This window comes from Eptesicus fuscus, chromosome 6 (assembly GCF_027574615.1).
Source record: "Eptesicus fuscus isolate TK198812 chromosome 6, DD_ASM_mEF_20220401, whole genome shotgun sequence".
Taxonomy (NCBI): Eukaryota; Metazoa; Chordata; class Mammalia; order Chiroptera; family Vespertilionidae; genus Eptesicus; species Eptesicus fuscus.
The window spans coordinates 56,858,406-56,880,663 of NC_072478.1; the positions used below are offsets into that span (position 1 = coordinate 56,858,406).

The following is a 22,258-nucleotide window of genomic DNA, read 5'->3' on the forward strand; positions in this document are numbered from 1 at the left end:
CCACTTTACACACTAAATCACCTTCCCTACCTCAATAATAATAATAATAATAATAATAATAATAACATCCACAAAAAAAAACCTGTAAAAAACAACCCATTAACTTCTAAAGTGAGGTTAGGAATTTACCATACATAATCTCTTTCTTTTTTCCTGTTTTTCTCTATTGCCCTCAGTGTTCTTATGTCCACACTTGTGCTTTGGGCACTGAGACCCAAAATAGTATAAATTCATCTCCTTGGGATAAATTAAAACAGTATAATATCACATTTTAAAAATAATTAATAAGCGTAACTAACAAACTAAGTTTAAACGTGGTTTCAATTTTCAGTCTTTTCTAAGAGAAGAGTGTAATATCCATTGTAGCTAGTACAACATTTGGGTACGAACACTAATCTGAGGAGGGATGAAGAATCATGAGAGGTAAGACATGATAATGAGCATAGAGGAATACATGATTTAAATATAAATAAAAGTACATGGGAGAGGTCATACAAGCTATAGCCATAGGCCAGATTGTACTAGTAAAAAGCCTTGAATATACACTATTTAGATATTATCCTGCAGGACAGAGCAATCTGTCTAAATAACCTACGCAATCTATGCTTAACAACTCCAATTATGGGGCACAAAATATTATTAAAGGCAGTCCTTGCCATCACAATTCTAATATAGTTTATCAGTATGCTTAGCTAAAAAAGATCTTTCGTCCCTTAGCACTGACTCATGTTTTAGTTCTGTGCTTTAGAGTCATACAAGATAAGCCTAGTACCTTTGCTACCTTATAAAGGCCTTTCAAGTTTTGAGGATATTTAAGGTGGCCTATCTTCTATGATGGTTCTTCACCATTAACACACTCATTTCTTTAAATGACAGCCTTTCATTATGTTTCCCAACTACTCCAGCCCCTTATAAATACTTATCAATATTAAGTACAGAATTGAATATACCTGAGATGTGGTATAACCAGTAAAGAACAGGGTGGCTAATTATTCCCTGCCCTTAAACACTACCACTTATATTACTACTAGAGGCCTGGTGCACAAATTCGTGCACGGATGGGGTCCCTTGGGGTGGCCTGCGGGGATCACCCGAAACCCGCAGTCCAATGCTGCCTGTAGCTCCTACCTGCCGCTCCCGCTCATCCCAGCCCCACTGCACTTGTCGCAGGATTGGGCCCATCAATCCCGATCAGGAGAGGCTCATGCCGCCACAGCAGCGATCGTCAGCCATGAGCCCTGTATCTGGCACCCTCCCGAGGAGCGTGGCCTGTGGGATCAGGCCGAAACCAGCTCCCTGACATCCCCTGAGGGGTCCTGGATTGCGAGAGGCCACAGGCCAGGTCGAGGGATCCCACCAGTGCACAATTGGGGAAGGGGACCATAGGAGGGCTCCAGGGTATGTCCAGCCCATCTCACTCAGTCCCCATTGGCTGGACCCGAGCAGCAAGCTAACCTACCAGTCAGAGCATTGGCCCCCTGGTGGCCAGTGCACGTCATAGCGAGTGGTTGAGCAGCCTTAGCATATCATTAGCATAATACGCTTTGATTAAAAAGTCGACTGGTCACAGGACACTTAGCATATTAGGCTTTTATTTTATTTATAAATATACACACACACACACACACACACGTGTGTGTGTGTGTGTGTGTGTGTGTGTGTGTGTGTGTATATATATATATATATATATATGATGTGCTAAGGTTACAGTATCTTTTTGTGCAGCTAACTCACATTGTTGGTTCAAGCTGAGCTTTCTATCACTCACTCACACACACACAAATTAATACCAAGTTAAAGGTTTCTAGCTTTTTGGATTTCGTACACCCATAAAACTTTGGGGAGGGAGAAGCAGCTTCGAGATTTCATCAGAGACTAGCACCAATCCATGACCCAGAATCTATAACCTACTAAGTTAATTATGTGTCTCATGTCTGTGCAACCAAAGCTTCCTCTTTAAAAAAACTCAAGTAAAGGACTTTATATTGTATCCCTGTTTAATAAACCCCAAGTTTAATTTGAAGATTCATAAACTTCCCATCCTGATTCCATCATCCAATAATTTTAAGAGTTTGCATCATACATTTGATTGGCAAGCCCTGTGTTATATGACCAGAAAACTCTTCATGATGAGTTCAATCCAGCCAACATAAATACCTGGAAGTCATAAATTAGGAAAACAAAATACAAATAAAAATTAGTGAAAAATCAAAAGTGATATCACATACCATTCCCTTTGCATTTTGCTGAGACCCACATAGATTTTTACTTCCTTTTTGGGGGGCAAACTCTTTTCAACATCAGCCTTAATTCGACGAAGGAGGAATGGACGCAAAACCTTTGAAGAATAAAAAACAACAACAGGTGACCTTATCTATAACCAAAGTATTTAATTTCAGGATCTCAAAATTGCCTATTAAGTACATGGAAAAGAAACTTATCTGTTTAAATATCAAGTGAGTTTTAGGACTTCTCCCTTCCATCCAAATATATAATAATTTATTAGTGAGTTCCTGAAGGGTAATATCATTATTTATTCAATATATGTAATGAGTATATCTTGTTATACTGTCATAAATTACTAAAAATAAATGGTGTTTTCAACATTCACTGCATTTCAGGTTAGAACTAGTTACTTGCATACAGATTGTCTAATATTACTTAAGACTTCCCCCAAGGGGTTCCCCGATTGGAGAGGGTGCAGGCTGGGCTGAGGGAACACTTCCCCCCACTCCGCCGCCCCCCCCCCCGCCCCCCTCCCGGTGCATGCACCGGGTCACTAATATGTATATAAAAGAAAGACAAATATCACATGTTGTCTGCCGTTTTGTTTACAATGCATCAGGGAAAACACTTGTAAATTAGTCATTTCAATACCCTGTGTGAAGTCCTACAATGTTAGAATGCCGAGGTTATCAAAGATGGAATACACAGGAGTCTCTTGGCTGGCCTCAGCTCTGGTATTCATAACAGAGGCGACTTAATCAAGGAGTCTTAGGCTAGGTACTAATCAAGAAGGCAGGAAAGGGGATAACAGATGTAACAGGAAAATAAGCAGACAGAAAGACTGGAATTAGCACAATGTTTACAGAAAACTGACACTGGGTTCAGCAATTCTAGCAAATTAAAGCTTGACATAAGAAATGAAATAACTAGAAATGAAATAAGGGGGGATGGCATATATCACCTAGTAAGATACATAAATGCCTAACCATTATGCTGTATACCAATTCAACTGTAATTTAAAAAAATTTTTTAAAGAAGTGAAATAGAAGTTGGAGAAATGTTAGATCATGTAAAGAGGGGTGAGGGGGATTACGTCCCTCTAAGGGAACATATGTAATGCGTACAGACATTTTTGCTTGTCACAAATGGGGGCTTGCTTACTGGTACCTCTGGTAGAAGTGTCAGGATGTCATTACACAGAAAGACAAGCTCCCTCCTCGCCAAAAGAATTATCCCGACTGAAATGTCAATAGAAGCTGATTTTATACTTTGCTTACAAGGTCTGGCTTTATCCTGTTGGCCAGGATTTCTTTATCTGGGGGTCTATTAGATAAATTTTTCTATCTACCAGCTTTCACTTGTAAATCTTCATAGCAAGGAAAATGCTGCTCACAATGCACCATTAGCAATTGCTTATACATAGTCATTGGATTTAAGAACTGAACAGATGGAGCTTTAAGCCTTTCAAGAAGAAACTTGATATAGATTCTTCTACAGAATGTAAACGGCATTAATCTTTGAAAACTTGTCTATGTTAATCTTTATGCAACTCTTCTTTTCCCCCACTGTCCTTTTTTTTTAACCCTAAGGGTTTACTTTTTCCAATTCCTAATCCAGGATTGCATCCCAGGTCCTAACACGAAAACTGCCATATATCTATCACTCCTCCCCCATTGTTAAGATCAAATCATCAAGTAGCAGGATTCAAACAGACCAGATTCTAAAGCCACTATATTTTGTTAACAGAAAAGTAACCCACTAATTTAAATCTCTATCATTATTCCCATTAGAAATGTGCTTTAATCATACTGTAAATACTTACCATGTGAAGCCTCTCAACTAGCTTTTGATCCCCAAGGCAATTGTTTGTATCAAACCAGGAATCAAAGTCCTAGATTAACAAACAAAACATATGCTAAAATCAGAGACAATGTTACAAATATCCTATTATGCTAGCTATAGCCCTGATTTCTGGAACTGTTTAATATTTGAGCCGAAACCGGTTTGGCTCAGTGGATAGAGCGTCGGTCTGCGGACTGAAAGGTCCCAGGTTCGATTCCGGTCAAGGGCATGTACATTGGTTGCGGGCACATCCCCGGTGGGGGTGTGCAGGAGGCAGCTGGTCGATGTATCTCTCTCATCGATGTTTCTAGCTCTCTATCCCTCTCCCTTTCTCTCTGTGAAAAATCAATAAAAAAAATATATTAAAAATAAATAAATAAAATGTTTAAAAAATATATATATATTTGAGTTGTGAACCATAAAAACCATTCAGTTTTAATCCCCTATTTTTCATAGGTGCAATATTGTTAGCAAATAAGGTTATAACTAGTTTGAAAATCATATTTCCAAACATTTAAAAAAAAAACATCAAGATGACAATTTTCAGTGAAAATAGTTGGAAAGCACGTTTTATAAAAATAACTAGAAAATTAACATTCTTGAAATATATCCTGTTTCAGAAAAGCTTAAAAATTAAAATCGCTTTACAGTTTGTTCTCTAAGACCACAAAGACTGTGGTTTGGCAGTTAGAGGATCAGAGCAAGGATGATGGGCCAGGTACAAACGGTCACCAGGGTAAAAGCCCTGAGTGCCTAGCAAAGGGCAATTATAGGGTGGGACCTCATCCCCAGGGTGATCTTTCTTCCCCTAGCATATCCCTGGTCATGGGATTGGCACTCTGACTTTTTCTCCCTAGAGATAATATCTAGGCCTCAGTTGTATTTCAGCTTCAGGCACAGAAAAGCAGCAAAACCAGAGAAGCGACATCATGGCCAAGGATGACCTGAGGAACAGCTGCATTGAATAATGACCCCCTGCCCTGGTGCCTACCCTGAAAGGACAGCCTTGGAAAGCTGCTGAATATTCCTTCTATTGAGCTCTTCCCGTCACCTCCCCTAAAACCCTTAGGAGTGCTGAAAACCCGGCTAATTCTATTACAAGAAAATGCATAACACATTTAAATAAATGCATTATTAGTCCAACCAGAGAACAATTATAAATACTTACATCAGCTGAATTAAAGACATCTGGCAACAAAAAATTAAGAAGTGACCAGAGCTCATGCAAGTTGTTTTGAAGAGGTGTTCCAGTTAGTAATAGTCGATTTGTAGTCTTGAATTCCCTCACTATTTCTGACAACTAAAAGAACCAAGATCATCATTAGTATATTCAGCATGTTGATCACATAATAGCACAAATAATTTTCACATCTAAATATCAAATTACCTTAGATTTTTCATTTTTGATCCTGTGAGCTTCATCTATAACTAAGTACCTCCAATTAAATTTTTTGAAAACAGACTTCTCTTTAATAAGCATTTCATAAGATGTTACACATACATCCCATTCTCCTGGTAATAAAACATCTCTGACAAAAGCAGCCTGTGTAGCAAGACAAAAAAAAAAAAAAAGTCATGCAGAAATAAACTACACATCAAATTTGTTGGTGACTAGTAATCTAAGACACAAAAATGGTGGAAATATTAAAAAGGGCTAGTTATCTATATTATGCAAGCTTCTAGAACCAGCTTTCTTATCACTAAAGTTAACTTCATTAATCAGTTAAGTGTCGAAGCCATTTAGTAAAAAATAACTGACATTACTAATCAGTGCAAAATTCAACAGACTCTTTTTTTTTTTTTTAACTCTTAAAATGTTTTCTTTCTTAGATTCCACTAGGTCCTGAAATTCTTAGGAGACAGGGGGATGGGTCTGACATACAGGGGGATGGGTCTGAAAGACAGTGGACTAAAGGATAGTTTGCAGTAAGCATTTTCATGCTCTCATGTTTATGGAATGTAGTAAGACACTGTTATTACTACCGGTATTCTCATTTTACAAGTAAGGAAAGTAAAGCAAAGAGTAGTTAAACAATTGGGCTCCAAACCATAAAAACCAATTTGGTAACTTAAAATACTCAAAGTATCTATAAAGGGAGAGGAAAAAATCAATAATCATCACTGATAACCAAATAAAGGGAAAACAAAATTAAGTATATAATCTTTCAGTACAGGTTGAGTGAATTTTTAAATCTAAGGTTTGTATTTTTAACAGTATTATTTCCACTTCTTCTTCTAAAAGGATGTGTAAATTGGTAAAACATTTTAACTTTATTCCGATAGCTATCATAACTCACCAAATTACTATAATTAACTTAGTCCATTTTAAAAAATTACTATTTTATGACTATTAACATTATATGCTCCAATCCAAACAACTGACTCCTTACATTTCCAACCACCTCACACACTTATCTTCTTTAAAAAAGAAGAAAATGCTTCTAGAATGAGAATAAAGCCTTTGATTTCATACAATCACCCCCAAAAGCAGGAAAAACTAACTATATTCTCATAGCTCTCTATAATCTATAAATCTTTTCCCCCAATATGATTCTTAACCCCCAAGGCAATACTACATTTGTAAATTACTAATATTTGTAAAGACCAAGTTTATTATGGACCTCTGCTCTTTTATCCCTCCTCTAGCTATTCCCTCTGCACCAAATCTAAATTCAAATTCTTTTAATATCAAAAATACTAGAAACTTACTCTTTGTTCTTTATCTCCTATTAAACAAACAGATCTAAGTGTTGGTACCCATCTCTTGAATTCACTCATCCAGTTGTGTAATGTAGACTTAGGAACCAAAACCATGTGAGGGCCAGGAATGTTTCTATAGTGTTTCATGTATCCAAGAAGAGAAATTGTTTGAAGAGTCTTTCCCAAGCCCTGAAAGATTTCAGAATAACCACAAAGTAATTAAAAACAAGAACAAAAAACAGACTTCCATATTTATACTTTCTGACATATACATTTAAAAGAAGAAAAGCTATGTATTTTTAATAGCTAAAAAATGGCAAAGGCTTGATATGTGTCAAGTTTATGATTGTTATGTCATTTAATCTTTACAAATCTATGAAGGAGGTCACCAAACAGAGCTATGGAAATCCATTTCTTTTGACTCCATACTTTCTCCAAATAATTAAATGTTTTATTACTATAGGTATATGGAAATGTTTTTAAACATTCACTACATAACTAGTAAGTAAACAAGAGATCAAATGTCTTTTTTTTTTTTTTTTTTTTGAGATCAAATGTTTTATGAGACAGAACTGCACCACCTGCCCCCTTGGAAAAAATATTTATTGATGATAAATTAAACATTCAATGACCTCACCTGTTTTCTATAGAAGTGGGGAGAAATGGCAAAATATTACATTACAAAAGTCAACCAAAAGCATGTTTCTCGAAATGTATTTTTTAAATGTACTACTTTCATAGATAATAATAAATAATTCCTCACAACTGAAACATAGATCCCACTTTATGCAACAAAAGCTGCTTGTATCAGTTTGTCGGAGAATTAGTTTGCTAACAGTTCTAGATTGTAATAAAAAGAACTATGTTATACTGTCTTCACTTTTACAAACATAATGGTATAAATTTAAAACTACAAAATAAAACCTTCTAAAAAATTACCAAACACATACCATTTCATCTGCAAGGATACCATTGATTCCATTCTCATACAAAGAAATGAGCCAATTTAATCCCCGGACTTGATAATCTCTCAGTTTACCCCACTTTACATCTAAAAACAAAAGAAAAAACACAATGCACATTTTAAAGACAAGAAATATAGGTAGGCAGTACCCTTCATCTGATACTCAGAGATTTAACTTAAGCCTACAAGTCTTTACTCTTTCTTTACTAGATTTTAGAATGGGAAATTTGAAAGTTCCAATTTTGCAAGTCCCTGGAGGCAGTGGCTGTGCTCTTGAGTGAAGTAGGAATAGATGGATAGGAAAGATAACCAGTTGTAGGAAACATGACTGTAGTAGACACAATACCCACCCCAATCACTCGGTTCCTGCGCTACCCATGTATTTGGTCCTGGAGGCTCTTACTCCTTTTTTAATGTCATCACAAATGTTTCTAACCAAGTGTTTTTACCTTTCATGATGATCCAAATAGAGGTTCTCAGAGGATTTTATTTTCCTAACTAAGGGAAAATAGGAAATAAAGAGACTGCTTTTCCTTTACCTTTTTAAGTTACTTTTTCAATAGTTCCTACAAAGAGATACTATCACCCTGGCTGGGTGGCTCAGCTGTTTGGAATGTCATCTCACACACCAAAATGTTGCAGGTTCAATCCCCGGTCAGGGCACATATGGGAGGCAACTGATCAATGTTTCTCTCTCACATCGATGAAATGTCTTTCTTTCTCCCCCTCCCCCACCTTCCTCTCACTCTAAAATCAATAAACATATCCTCAGGTGAGGATAAAAAAAAAGAAGAGACAATCTCTCTTTCAGGGTTTACTACATATCCCTCCCCTATTACCAAGTACTGTGTGTGTGTGTGTGTGTGTGTGTGTGTGTGTGTATGTGTGTGTGTGTGTATATATACACACACACACACACACATATGTATATATATACATATATATGTGTGTGTGTGTATGTATATATATATATGTATATATACATATATATATATATATATATACACCAATCACCTGATTTTTAAAAAATTAGTACATTCAGTACCCACATCCTCTTTCAAAAAACACTATTTCAGGATGAAAAGCTAACCAATGTTCAATGTAGGAATGTGAGAAAGAAATAACCCAAATAATTCAATTTCCTCCTCCCTTGTACCATACAACTGTCTCTGGCCCCTAGCTTCATGAAAAGAAATGAAAACTGGGTACTCTATAAACCCCTGTTAAAAAGTGAAAGTACACACTACATAAAAAAAAGAAAGAAATTCAGCAATTTATTTTATTGATTTTTTACAGAGAAGAATGGAGAGAGAAACATGGATGAGAGAGAAACATCAATCAGCTGCCTCCTGCACACCCCCTACTGGGGATGTGCCAGCAACCAAGGTACATGCCTTGACCAGAATTGAACCTGGGACCCTTGAGTCTGCAGGGCGATGCTCTATCCACTGAGGCAAACCAGTTAGGGCTGAATTTCTAACCAGATCTTGTCTTGCCTCAAGTTCAATTTCCAAAGAATTCAAGTTAACAGCAATAAAAAAACAAATTCAAACAGCATGTCCTATATTGACCTATATATATATTTATATGAAAACTAGAGGCCCAGTGCACTGATGGGGGTTGTTCCTCAGCGCAGCCTGTACCCTCTCCAATATGGGACCCCTCAAGGGATGTCCGACTGCCCGTTTAGGCCCGATCCCGGCAACGGGCAGTCGGACATCCCTCTCACAATCTAGGACTGCTGGCTCCCAACTGCTTGCCTGCCTGCCTTCCTGATTGCCCCTAACCGCTTCTGCCTGCCAGCCTGATCACCCCCTAACCACTCCCCTGACAGCCTGTATGCCCCCAACTTCCCTCCTCTGCCGGCCTGGTCACCCCTAACTGCCCTCTCCTGCAGGGTTGATCACCTCCAACTGCCCTCCCTTGCAGGCCTGGTCCTTCTCAACTGCCCTCCCTTGCAGGCCGGGTGCCTCCCAACTGCCCTCTCCTGCTGGCCATCTTGTGGTGGCCATCCTGTGTCCACATGGGGGAAGGATCTTTGACCACATGGGGGCAGCTATATTGTGTGTTGCAGTGATGATCAATCTGCATATTACTCTTTTATTAGATAGGATAGAGGCCTGGTGCATGGGTGGGGGCCAGCTGGTTTGCCCTGAAGGGTGTCCCGGATCAGGTGGGGGTTTTCCCTTGGGGCGTGGGGCGGCCTGAGCGAGGGGCCTGTGGTGGTTTGCAGGCCGGCCACGCCCCCTGGCAATCCAAGCGGAGGCCCTGGTGTCTGGAATTTATTTTCCTTCTACAATTGAAACTTTGTAGCCTGGAGCAGAGTCAAGCCTGGGGCTCCCTCCGAGGCCGGCAGCCATTTCTGTTGGGGTTATAATTGAAACTTTGTTGCCTTAAGCGGTTGGGCCCGGCCAGGGTGTGCAGAAAGCTTTGCTTCCCCTGTTGCCGGTGGCAACCCTGGCCTGCTCTCTCAAGCTCCATTCTGCCGCCATTTGTTTGAATTTGTTTACCTTCTATAATTGAAACTTTGTAGCTTGAGTGGAGGCTTAGGCCTGGCCAGGGCAGGTGGAAAGCTTGGCTTCCTCTGTTACCTAGGAAACCTTGCTCTCTGTGGCTGTAGCCATCTTGGTTTGGGTTAATTTGCATGCTCGCTCTGATTGGATGGTGGGTGTGGCTTGTTGGAGGTATGGTCAATTTGCATATTTGTCTATTATTAGGTAGGATACTTATAAAATTATTATTTTTTTGCTACAACTACTGTGATCATTCAAACAAGACAAAGGAAGGCAGGGGGAGGAGGGAATATTAGGCAAATGGAAGTTTCTACGCCACTGAACAAATCAAGATTATAAACCAGTAAAATTTAAAAGCTGGTTAACTGTGTTTTCTTTTGGAAAACCATTAATAACTTATTTCAGAAAAAAATTTAAAACAAATCAATACAAAACCAAAAGACGAATAAGCAAAGGTCTTCAAGTGCCTTCTTTTACATGTTAGTTTTCTTATCTGGGACAATTATAAGGCAAAAACTATTTCTAGTGTTACGTATTCATTCAGGCAACAATTAACACAATGGCATTTTATGCCCCTTTGATATTAGCACCTCTATCACAATATACTGTCATTTCCATTAAAAAAAAAAATCTGAAGTTTATTTCACGAGTAAATTTCAAAAGACTACTAAACATTCCCTTTATTAATTATAGCCAAGAAAAACCAAAACATTAACCAAAGAATGTCTCAAAAGGGGCTTTTTCGCCCTAGCCAGCCTAATCTATGTGTCTCTCACATCGATGTTTCTCTCTTCCCCCTCCTTTCCACTCTCTCTAAAAATCAATGGAAACATATTCTGGGGTGAGAATTAACAAAACAAAAAGGGGGGGAGGGGTCCTAAAAATCAAGTAATTAAGTTCGTGATACATACATGAAGGAGAGTCTTCAAATCGAGTACAAACATTAGTTGCTTTGGAGCTTTCTGTTAATAGTTCTTCATCCTCCTCTTGCTCGGTTCTACGGTGTCGATAGCTGTTAAGTTTAAAATAAAACCAAGTGTTATGAGTTTTGGCTGTAATTTTAACTAGCTGCAACTATTTCAACGTTAACAATTAAGTTGACTGACCAAGACCCCGTAACAGTAATTAAGAATAGTATTTAAGTGAACAATAGAAATATTTAGTAAATTTAAACTGTAAATGTTTTACACGGTTTTCTAAAATATGGAATTGTTAAAACGAAGTAGTACCTTGAGTTAACCAGAACCGATAAACTTAAATGTAATAATTTATTTTCAAGGAAATATGCAGTCAGTTAAACCTCATAATTTGTATTTCAAAGTTACCTTTTCATGTATTTTTGTCAGAAAAAAATAGTTCGAGAAATCACATTTTTAAAACTATAATTTTCACCAAAAGCTGTAGAATATGTAGAATAGACACATAGAAGCTTAAGCAATGACTCTTAACCACAGATTCATCAGAATTCCTCAAAGCTTTTTGAATGCACAACCCCAGATTCAATATCCCAAGAGTCAGATAGATCCCTTTTCAAACTAATCTTAAGTCATAATATTGCCAGATTTCTTAAGCCCTAAGGGCTTAAGAAATTAAGTAAATTTTAGGTTAGCAAAACTAGTTACTCCCCAATTCTGAAGCATACAATTTTATACCTTTATACTTCCAAATGTTTTCACTTAAATTAGAAAATAGCAGATTATGCCCCTATTATGACCTCTAAATCTAATTTATAGCTTAATTTCTACCAAGGGAAGAGAAGAAATCTATTAACTTAAGTGCCCTTTCCCTAATAACCCTAACAAGTAGACCAAGGTAAATAATTTTATATTTACTACAGAATATCTAGATCTCATCTTAATATAAGTGTTTTTCATGACACCATATTGACTACCCTATTACATATCCACTATAGTTCATATTTCTAGAGGATGAGACCGATGCCATTTAACCAGCTGCAAACTTAAGTCTGAAACAATTTAAACACATCTGAAGTATAAAGTTCTCTCTTACGAAGTTTTATAAGTATTAAAACAATAGCATTCTGGTTATATACAATGGATAAGGAACAAAATATATTGGAGGAGTGGAAAATCCAGATAAAATTAGGTCTTATGCTTATGGTTTCTGATGATAATCCCTTCAAAACAGAGATCATACTTCCCATATTTCTGTAAATTGTGTAGTAAGTTTAAGATGGTTGATAACAGTTTGTAATTTCCTCTTTTAGATAATCTTGAGTATTTTCATTCCTTACTTATCACATTTCATTTTTCATACAACCATCTCGAGAGCTGAGACTGCCCTATATCTATTAATTATTACTAAACATCTTAGTTATCCAACTAGCACAAAAATTCTACGGCAGAATTATTAAATTCAACATAAAAGAGTTATTTCACACTTTGAACAATACCTTGACACATCAATTATGTAAAGACAACTAAGCATGTAACAAAAATTTTAAACCAATTGCTGTGGCAAAAATCATAATATTCCACAGACCGGCAGAAACTTAACCTCTGCATTTGTTTCCTCACCAAAAAATGGCATAAAATTTGAATTCCCTACTCAATATAGTTGTTGCAATCCTCAAACTATATAATGCTATAAAAAATAAGGCATTATAAAGGTATTTTTATTTATTTATACATGTATGACTACATCCTTCCCAAACCAATGGGGGCCAAATAAATAACAGAACTACAACAATTTTTTAAATGAAATGATTTTAAGCTTCTAATAAAGATTATAAAAAATAAGTCTGAGTCCAACTATGAAGTATAAACCATTACTCACTCGCCAACTGATAGCAAATTCTGTTTCTCATCCTTTTTCATTCGTGGGCGCCCTGGTTTCATCTTCAAAGGTGAGGTTGGAGTCTTCTGAGCAGCAGGCTGAATGAAATGTGCAAACAGCTCTGTCTGCTTTAATAAATACTCAAATCTATTTGCTCTGTCAGTTTGCTGAAAAAAATGTTAAGACCCATTTTGTCAGAATATTAATATAACTTCAGAAATCAAAGTTTTAACATGTCTCCATACAATGAACACAGCAATAAAAAGGAACAAACTACTGATACATGCAACAACATAGATTCGTTTCAGAAGCTTTATGCTATATAAAAGAAACCAATCACATATGACTATACATACTGTATGACTCTACTTTTATAAAATTCTAACTAATGACAGAACGAAGATCTGAAGTAGCAAGGGGAAGAGAGCAGGAGCAAACTTTTTTGAGATGATGGAACTGTTTTACATCATAATTGTAGTAGTGGTTAAATGACTACAAATGTGTGCCAAAACTTACTGAATTAAGAACTTAAAATTGTTGTGTAAAATTATACTTCAACAGAGCTGACCAAAAATAGCAAATGCAAAATTAAAAGACATAACGTAATGTAAGTGAATTTATTCAGACGTGGAGAAAAAAGCATTCGTCATTCATCAGTTCCAGTGATGGCGAACCTATCACACGCGGAGGATGAAACATTTATGTTAAACTATAAATATCGCGAAATAATGTTTTTTTCCTCAAAGTGACACACTACCCGAGTTATGCTCAGTTTTTTGGTGAAGTGTGACACACCAAGCTCAAAAGGTTGCCCATCAGTGAGTTAGGCTGTGCCAATTTTAACACGTTAAGTGCCCAGTCACCAGTAACTGACACTATACTTTCTGTCAGAAGACAAAACAGGCTGGGCACTTACAGTGTTAAAAAGGTATCAAGCATAGAAAACACCTATTAAGTTAATTAATTATCCATGAACCCAATGCAGTTCTTAATACTATTTCTTCCTTTCATATCTAACATCTGTCACTTTCAACAGTCCCTAGTGTCACACTGAGAATGAAAGAATTTGAACAGAAAAATTTAAGATCCTTGAAATCAAGTTTTTATAAAAATAAACAATGAAATCTGGAGTCAGTAGGCAACAGACCCTTTATAGACACACTAGTATTCTGGTTTTAAAAAGGGGATATAGGCAAATAAGATACAAGAGCCCTAGCAGGTTTGGCTCAGTGGATGTAGCGTCCGCCTGTGGACTGAAGGGTCCCGGGTTCAATTCCTGTCAAGGGCACATGGCCAGGTTGTGGGCTCGATCCCCATTAGGGGGCATGCAGGAGGCAACTGATCAATGATTCTCTCTTATCACTGATCTTTCTATATATCTCCCTCTCCCTTCCTTCTCTGAAATCAATAAAAACACATTTTTTAAAAATAAAAATAAATAAAAAGGGGAAACAAGAGCAACAGAGAAACCAGTTTTTTTTTTTAATATCAGTTTTACAATGAATTACAAAGACATTTTACCTAGCAAGCAAACACCAGAGGCATCCATATACCACTGCGTTGTAAAAGCTATGTAATTTTTAAAAAATCACACCAATATAAAAACTGAAGGCCAATTTCCTATCAGCAAGGCACATGGTGAGAATGTTTCGTTAAGTAAAAAAATGACAGTCTTCTTAATTCATATACAATCGAAGAAAAGCCAAGAACATGCAACTAGAAGATACTGGGTCTGAAAAAAAAGACTATTCAATTATGGTAATTGTTTGGAATCAAGAGAAATATGCTCTGGAAATAAATTTAGATAGGTTAAAACCTAGCCATTTTAAGGTAAAAACTATTCTATATTATTCAAATCACTGAATAAGTATTCTTCACTTCTTTCGCATATCATCTTAAGTAGCTGTTCAATTCAACAAATACTTTTGTGTGTCTATCAGAAAAGGTACTTTGTCTCTTTATTAAGTTTTCATTATAGTCTAATATCAAAACCAAACATAAAAGGTAAATTATGTTAACACTATCAGAAGGTATTAAATGCTCAGAGGTAAAATGGTTGGAGGCATTTGGGCTACAAATAAATACGGCAGATGAAAACCAATGATAAGAATCAAAAATGTCTAGAAAGAAATGTTCAGAAAGTAATGAAGAAAAGTCAAGTAAATAGGATAGCAGCAAAGAAAAAAGGGTCTCTCAAGGCAAGTAAAAATTTCTGAGGCATGGTCAATAATGTCAAAGTCAAGTGAGATCAGGGAGAATGAAACTAAAATTAAGCTACAGAATTTGCAATTAGAATCACTAACACGGCGTTAATAGCAGAATCTAAATTGTGACAGTTAAAGGAATGAATGGAAAAAGTAGAGCTGGCAACTATCTCTTTTTCTTTAAATAAGTTTGACAACAAATAAAGGAGATGGGACAGATACAAGTATACACACATTTAAATTTAAAGCTTTTTGTAAGTTCTGGTTAAGTGACATACAATAAAAGTTTCCTAGAGAATATGAAATGTGAGCTGGGTCTTTCAAGGATTCAATTATATCATGTCCTCTTTTGTAAAGATCCCATGCATACTGAATGCTATGAGCAAGGAGCTTATATTATTCTATTTAATAACAATTTCTCTGGTCTTTAACTCATGTCACTGATGCTAAATTTTAAAATAAAGGGGTTTTAACACAATCCATATAATTACATAGTATTATGTGAATTCATGTAAGACTTCTGTATTTGCTCTATATAGGCAAATAAGATACAAGTTACAGAATCCCACGTTATACATTTCAATTGGCTATCTATGCCTAAATTATAAAAATAGAACAGAAGTTGGGTATAGTTAATCACCTAATAAAAAGTTATTATTATAGACTCCATTCATATAACTTAGAACATACCATTTTTTCTTCATAGGTTGGATCTGGTTCTTGGATTTCTTTTTGCTTTCCAGGAGATGTATCATCAAATACTTCCTGGTAAGAGGAGAAAATCATGGATTGTTTTTCAAGAATAGTCAACACACCATTATTAGACTGATTTTTTCCTGAAACACATTTTAAGTAATATATTCTTGTCCAAACTTCCTAGATAATTAAATGGCTATCACTAACCTTATAGGAAACCTTGATGAGATGAAACACCAAAATGATACAACCTATATATTAACCCACAAATGTAAACAGCATGGCTACTGACAAAAATAAAACAAATATTATTATCGACTACATTCTAGAACAAAATTATCTTCAGCAAATCTGTTTCTTTTTCTAATAAAAAATTATGAAATCAATAATTAAACAGTATAAAAAGTGAAGAAAATGTTTCCTTTTACAATTCTCAAACATCTCCCATCCTGAACAATTCCTTCTCAACTTGCCAACCCTTTCATGCTTATACCTGAATGACCAGTCACACCTCTCTCAGGCAAAAAAAAAAAAAAAAAAAGGAGAGAATTCGCAAGTATGTGTCAGTTTATTGCTGTGAATATTTGTGTGTTTTTGGCTTTTGTTGCTGCTTATTAAATTTTCATTTTAACTGTACATTTCTTTTGTTAAATTTTCAATTACATTTCATGTCCTTTTTGTTTTAAAGTGTTATTTATAGATCAAACAGTACAGTAGACATGTGCTGTATTTAAGAAAGGTTACAAAAGAGAATTATTTGGGGGTCTGGAATGGATTAATTCAATTTACATTATTTCTAACTAGTGGCCCAGTGCACGAAATTCATGCACATTAAAAAGGACTTAATTAGAGAATGCCCTTTCTCTATAATAGAAGTGTCAGAGATGAAAGAAAATTAGTAAAATGTGTATGAAAATCTCCCTCCTGTCAGAGTATGGGGTGCTCCATGGAACCTAGAGTCAAGTCCCTGCCCACTACCTGCACACGCTTCGAAAACACAGGAGACCCAGACCTGGCCAGCCCCCCCAATTGGGTGAGACCCAGACCCGGCCGGCCCCACCCCGTCAAGCCCCTCTGGGTGAGAAGCACAACCTTAGGTCCCCAACCCGGCACTGGGCAGGGGGCGCAGTCTCAGGTCCCCCATCAAGTCCCACCGGGCGGGGGGTGTGGCCTGAGGTCCCCTGGCCTGGCGCCGGGGTGAGGGGCATGGCCTGAGGTCCCCCAACAAGCCCCACCGGGAAAGGGGCATGGCCTGAGGTCCCCTGTCAAGCCCCACAGGGTGGGGAGCACGGCCTGAGATCTCTCGCCCTGGCCAGGCGCCATGCAGCCTCAGGTCCCTGCTGTTTGGTCGTGATGTTACAGCATCCCAGCTAATTTGCATATTCCTCTATTATATAGATAGATGGGGAAAAAATGCTTGTTTTCGAACACCCTTCTGAAACGAATTAAGTTCAAGAAACAAGGTTCCACTGTAATCACAAAATTGCAGTATCAGCAATGCTACTATACAAATGTACACCTAGGAAGTGGTATTATTTAGTCACCCTGATTTCCATCTTTCAAAATATTGCAAAAAAATTTTCATGCTGCCTAAGTTGAATACAGTCTGATTCCTAAATTGGTAATAAATGAGCTCTTCTTGTAAATGTATTCATCCTGATATTAAAAATGCCACAAACCACATAAAAAACAATACAGTAGTAACTTCTACACTGCAAAGTTCCAATCATCTATTTAACCCTTTGCACTCACTTGCTTTTTTCTCGATTCCTTTATTCTAATGCTAACCTTGTCGAGTGACACTCGACATCCAAGTGCAAAAGGTTAAAAAACAACACAAGCCCAAACCGGTTTGGCTCAGTGGGTAGAGCGTCGGCCTGGGGACTGAAGGGTCCCAGGTTCGATTCCGGTCAAGGGCATGTACCTTGGTTGCGGGCACATCCCCAGTAGGGGGTGTGCAGGAGGCTGCTGATGGATGTTTCTCTCTCATCGATGTTTCTCTCTATCCCTCTCCTTTCCTCTCTGTAAAAAATCAATAAAATATATTAAAAAACAACAACAACACAAGGCCCAGCCCGTGTTGCTCAATGGTTGAGCATCCACCTATGAACCACAATTGAATTCCGGGTCAGAGCACAAGCCCCAGTTGTGGGCTCAATCCCCAGCAGGCGCCGTGCAATAGACAGTCGATAGATGTGATGTTTCTCATAGATGTTCTCCCTCCCCTCTCTCTCTAAAACTCAATAAAAGCATATTTAAAAATAAAAATAAAAAAAATATTTCTGGGAAAGTCAGCTTTGTCAGAAAAAAAAACCCAACAACCTGCTTTATATTCTACATTCAAAAATGAAAAGGGCATTAAATATTTTTTCAACTGTGAAACATTATTGTCAGGAATTATAACAAAGTTATGCTCAAACCTGTTTTTTACCAGTAAACCTCAATGATTTCTAAATTCAGTTAAAAAAAAAAATACTGAAGGTACATTTATTTTAAAAGACACACAAAAATCACACTATACTATGAAAAAAACAATTAGTGAAAGACTAATAAAAGATAAAATTAGTAATATTCCTATACTGAGAAGTTAGAAATAACTAAGTCATTCTTCGGTAAATAAAATTAACTATCTTTATTAAAAGAATATGACAGGACACATGTTGGAAAAGGTTTAGTTTCAGAGCCAGACCAAGGTTCTATGACAGGTTCTACTTTCCCATTGGGCAAAGAAAAAAAACACTGACTTTATATGGTAGTTGTTATCGGATCAATATTCATACTAACTTTAACTCAACTTTAAAAACAGCAACTGAACAAAATATTTAGTTTAGGCTCTAAATTACTATTTTCTGATGTTTAAATAAGGTCTCTAGTGAGACATTGGTTATTCCAAAATTTGAATGACAGATCCTCTTGAGAAGCTAATGAAGACTATGAACATCACTTTGTAAAGAATTGCTCATTTAGACAGACACTATTTTCAGGGTCACAGATTTTCAACCCCCCTTAAGCCATGGAGCAGATTAAACAGCCCTGGTAATCCAAAAGAACCATTTAAAAACCTTAAGGGGGGAAAAAGGCATCAGTAAATAAGAATTTGAGGCAAATCTCAAATCACTGAAAACTACAGAATATCAGGTGTCCTATTCCATTAAAACTTACCAAACCACTAAAAGTTCTTTTTAAAGTAACACAGCCCTAGCCAGTCTGACTTAGTGGATAGAGCGTCCGCCTGTGGACCAAAGGGTTCGGGTTTGCTTAGGGCACGCAACCCGGTTGCAGGCTCTGCCCTGGCCTGGGCCCCGGTCAGGGCGCGTGCAGGAGACAACCAATCCATGTGTTTCTCTTCCTCTCTCTCTAAAAATCAAAGGAAAAATATCCTGGGTGAGGATTAACAAAACAAACCAACAAAAACTAGTAACACAATGTTCCTTCACCCCAAACTGGACCGTTGGTGACCAAATGAACTATTGCGCCGAATGCTTCAATGGTAAATCGCGCTACCGGCTCCTTACTGTGTCAACTCTGCATCAAGGTTCATTTTAAGAGCAGCATTACCTTCCTTCTGTCTATCCCAGGATGGAAAAATCCCAGAAATCTTTGGGCTTAAAGCCTAAACACATAGAAGGCCAAGAATAAAATTTGGAAGAAGCACTTTGTTCCCAGACATCGCAAAACCTTGGAGCACACCCAAGAGACCCGCCTGGCGCTCCCTAATCTTTCCATCCCTCTCCCCCTAACCCCCCTCTCCCCCGGAGGACTCTCCCCATCCCCGGGCCAACACCAACCCAGAAGACAGGCTCAGCAAGCTGTACCAATCCCTCGCCCCCCACCCCACCCCCAACCCGCCCAAAAAAGGCTAAGGCCCCAAAGGAGGAACTGAGCTGGATTGAAAGCCAACCAACCGACCCTGACCTACTAATTCATTCCCCCACCCATCCACTCCCCCCTCACATTAGACTGGGGGGGTCCAAGACAGCTGCCACTGCTGGGTCGTTTCCCTCCCTAAGGGAACAGTGCCTGGGAGGGGCCCCCAGTCCCTTCACCAGGGCAGCTGCGCCTCGCTCATCCCCACTGCGCACCCGGCCCTCCAGCTCTCGCCATTGTTTTCTCCCCAGAACAGATCCCGCCCCCGCAAGAACCGGGATTAGGAGAAGGAGGCCCAAATCCGACGATGCGCAGCGTTTAAAGGCACCGCTCCCCCCCCCCACCCCTCCTCTATCCCTCACTTCGAAGGGGACGCTCTCTCGCCCTTCCCCCCAAGTTTAGTGAAACTAAAGCCTCGATTCCGAGATGGGGAGGGAACTGTGGGAGTCTGGGGCCAACAAACGGGAAGGTCCCTCTCCGCCTCAGTAACCAAGAACATCTGTTTCACAAGAGTCTTCGAAGATTTGGCAAGGTTCGCCAAACAAAAAAATGTGAAGTGCCAAAAAAGCCACCGTCAACCCGAAAGGTTAAGCACAGGAGGTGAAAGCATCATTTCAGGTCCAAAGGCCTGAGGCCGAGTTTGGGTGCAGAGGGGTCCGATCACTGAAACGCGCGCAGGGAACCAGCTCCTTCTTTCCCACGGCGCCCCCTCCCCGGGCCACACACACTCACCTCCATCTCCGAGTCCGCGGGGCCGGGGCCGGCGCCGGCCGCGGAGGGAGCCGCCGGGGCCGCGTTGCCCTCGGGGCCGCCTTTGTTGCTGTTACCGCTCCCGCTGCTAGCGGCCGAAGCTGCGGGCTTGGAAGGCGCGCTCTCGGGAGGCGGGGGTGGCGGAGGCTCGGCCGCGGACGACATGATGTTCCGTCTGCGTCACCCGCAGCCGCTGGGGGCCAGGCGCCGCAGGGATGAGGAGGCCTAGGCCTGGGTGGCGACGTCGCAAAGGACTGCCGGGAGGGACAAGCCGGCTACCCGAAGGCCCCGTGCGCCGGGAGCCGCGGGGAACCTGAGCCGAGCACCACTCTCGCCGTCCTCCGCTTCCGCCGGGCTGAGGTTCGGCCGCTGCTTACCTCACGGCGGGAATCACGTCGACGGGTGTGGGCGGGGCCACCGGGTCACTGAGGTCAGGAAAGGCGGGCTGGTTTACGGGAGGGTGGGGAGTTGAGGAAAAGGGAAAAGAAAGCCAAAGAAAGACCGAGGCGAGGAAACAGACTCGCCGCTTCGTCTCCTTTGGTCGATATCATCGATCTCGCCGGGATCCAGAACACTTACCTACGCCACTGACTTTCAACCCTCGCGAGATTGATAGTTGGCGAAGTGACTGGGTTTCGAATGCGCATGCGCGTTCTCCATGCCTCCCTCGTGGCCACGCCCCCTCCGGGGTGAGTGGGCGGGGCCTCGATGCGGAGCGTGGTGGCTTAGGTTTAGGTTTGTGTGCTGGATCCGTGGACTGGACGCGAGCGCAGGCTTACACGTGTTCTTAACCGCCCAGTGTCTTCCGCCGCGGTGTCTTCTTGTCCCCGCGTCGCTCGCTGAGAACTTGCCCAGCTTTTGAGCCGCCTAATGAAACTTGGATGACTGCGCTGGCCTTCACCCTTATACTGCCTCCTCCTACCCGTGTGACGTCACGGCGTGACGACATTATGGTTATCCCAAGTGACGGTTCAGTTTTTTGTTGTGGAGGAAAAAGTACCTATTAGTGTGATTTTTTTATTTTTAGTTTTCACGTTATTTATGTCAGTCATATCTAAATACATTCTATTTCCCCTCGATACACACTTAGATGATATTTCCTCTTAATTGATAAGCTAAAAGTAAGCAAATTAAGTGCAGGCTACCTTAAGTGCATGAATAACCAATAGATAAGGCAGTGAGGCCATGGGTCGTATCTTTTCCTCAACCATCAAATATTAAATAAAAATTTACATTGTTCTCAAGAAGTGTTAACAGATAATCAGCATTAATTATTTGCACAGTCTTAGGCGCCTTCAACACATTCTAAGGACCTTGTGCATCCTAGATTCCAGTGCAGACTTCAGAACTTATTACCTGAGTGAATGCAGATGTTATATAACTTATTTGAAATCAGTTTTCTCATCTTTTTATTATTACAAGCATACCTCAAATATATTGTGGGTTCAGTCCAGAGAGCCACCATAGATTGATTATTGCAATAAAATGAGTCACACAAATTTTTGGGTTTCCCAGTGCATATAAAAGTTATGTTTACAGTGTGCTGTAGTCTATTAAGTCTGCAATAATACTATGTCTAAAAAATAATTTACATGCCTTAATTGTGAAATACTTTTTTGTTAAAAAAAAAATGCTAACCATCATCTGAGCCTTAAGCAAGTCATGATCTTTTTACCAGCAGAGGGTCTAGCCTCAATGGT

At 39.2% G+C, this 22,258-nt stretch overlaps 1 protein-coding gene across 2 annotated transcripts in view; it reads right to left on the reverse strand.

The window, feature by feature from the left end:
• SMARCA5 (SWI/SNF related, matrix associated, actin dependent regulator of chromatin, subfamily a, member 5) overlaps positions 1-20,995 on the reverse strand; it is a 38,674-nt gene extending 17,679 nt beyond the window's left edge. The window contains exons 1-10 of one of the 2 annotated variants that reach the window (XM_028151186.2): positions 20,541-20,995; positions 15,936-16,010; positions 13,042-13,208; positions 11,157-11,257; positions 7,719-7,819; positions 6,778-6,957; positions 5,456-5,611; positions 5,237-5,368; positions 4,049-4,117; positions 2,229-2,338 (exon numbers count right to left, since the gene is read on the reverse strand). In XM_028151186.2, coding sequence (XP_028006987.2) covers positions 2,229-2,338; positions 4,049-4,117; positions 5,237-5,368; positions 5,456-5,611; positions 6,778-6,957; positions 7,719-7,819; positions 11,157-11,257; positions 13,042-13,208; positions 15,936-16,010; positions 20,541-20,723 — 1,274 coding nt within the window. In that variant the 5' untranslated portion in view covers positions 20,724-20,995. The remainder of the gene's footprint in view (positions 1-2,228; positions 2,339-4,048; positions 4,118-5,236; positions 5,369-5,455; positions 5,612-6,777; positions 6,958-7,718; positions 7,820-11,156; positions 11,258-13,041; positions 13,209-15,935; positions 16,011-20,540) is intronic. The other variant, XM_008143840.3, reaches the window with a different exon arrangement.
• Between the last annotated feature and the right edge of the window lie 1,263 nt (positions 20,996-22,258).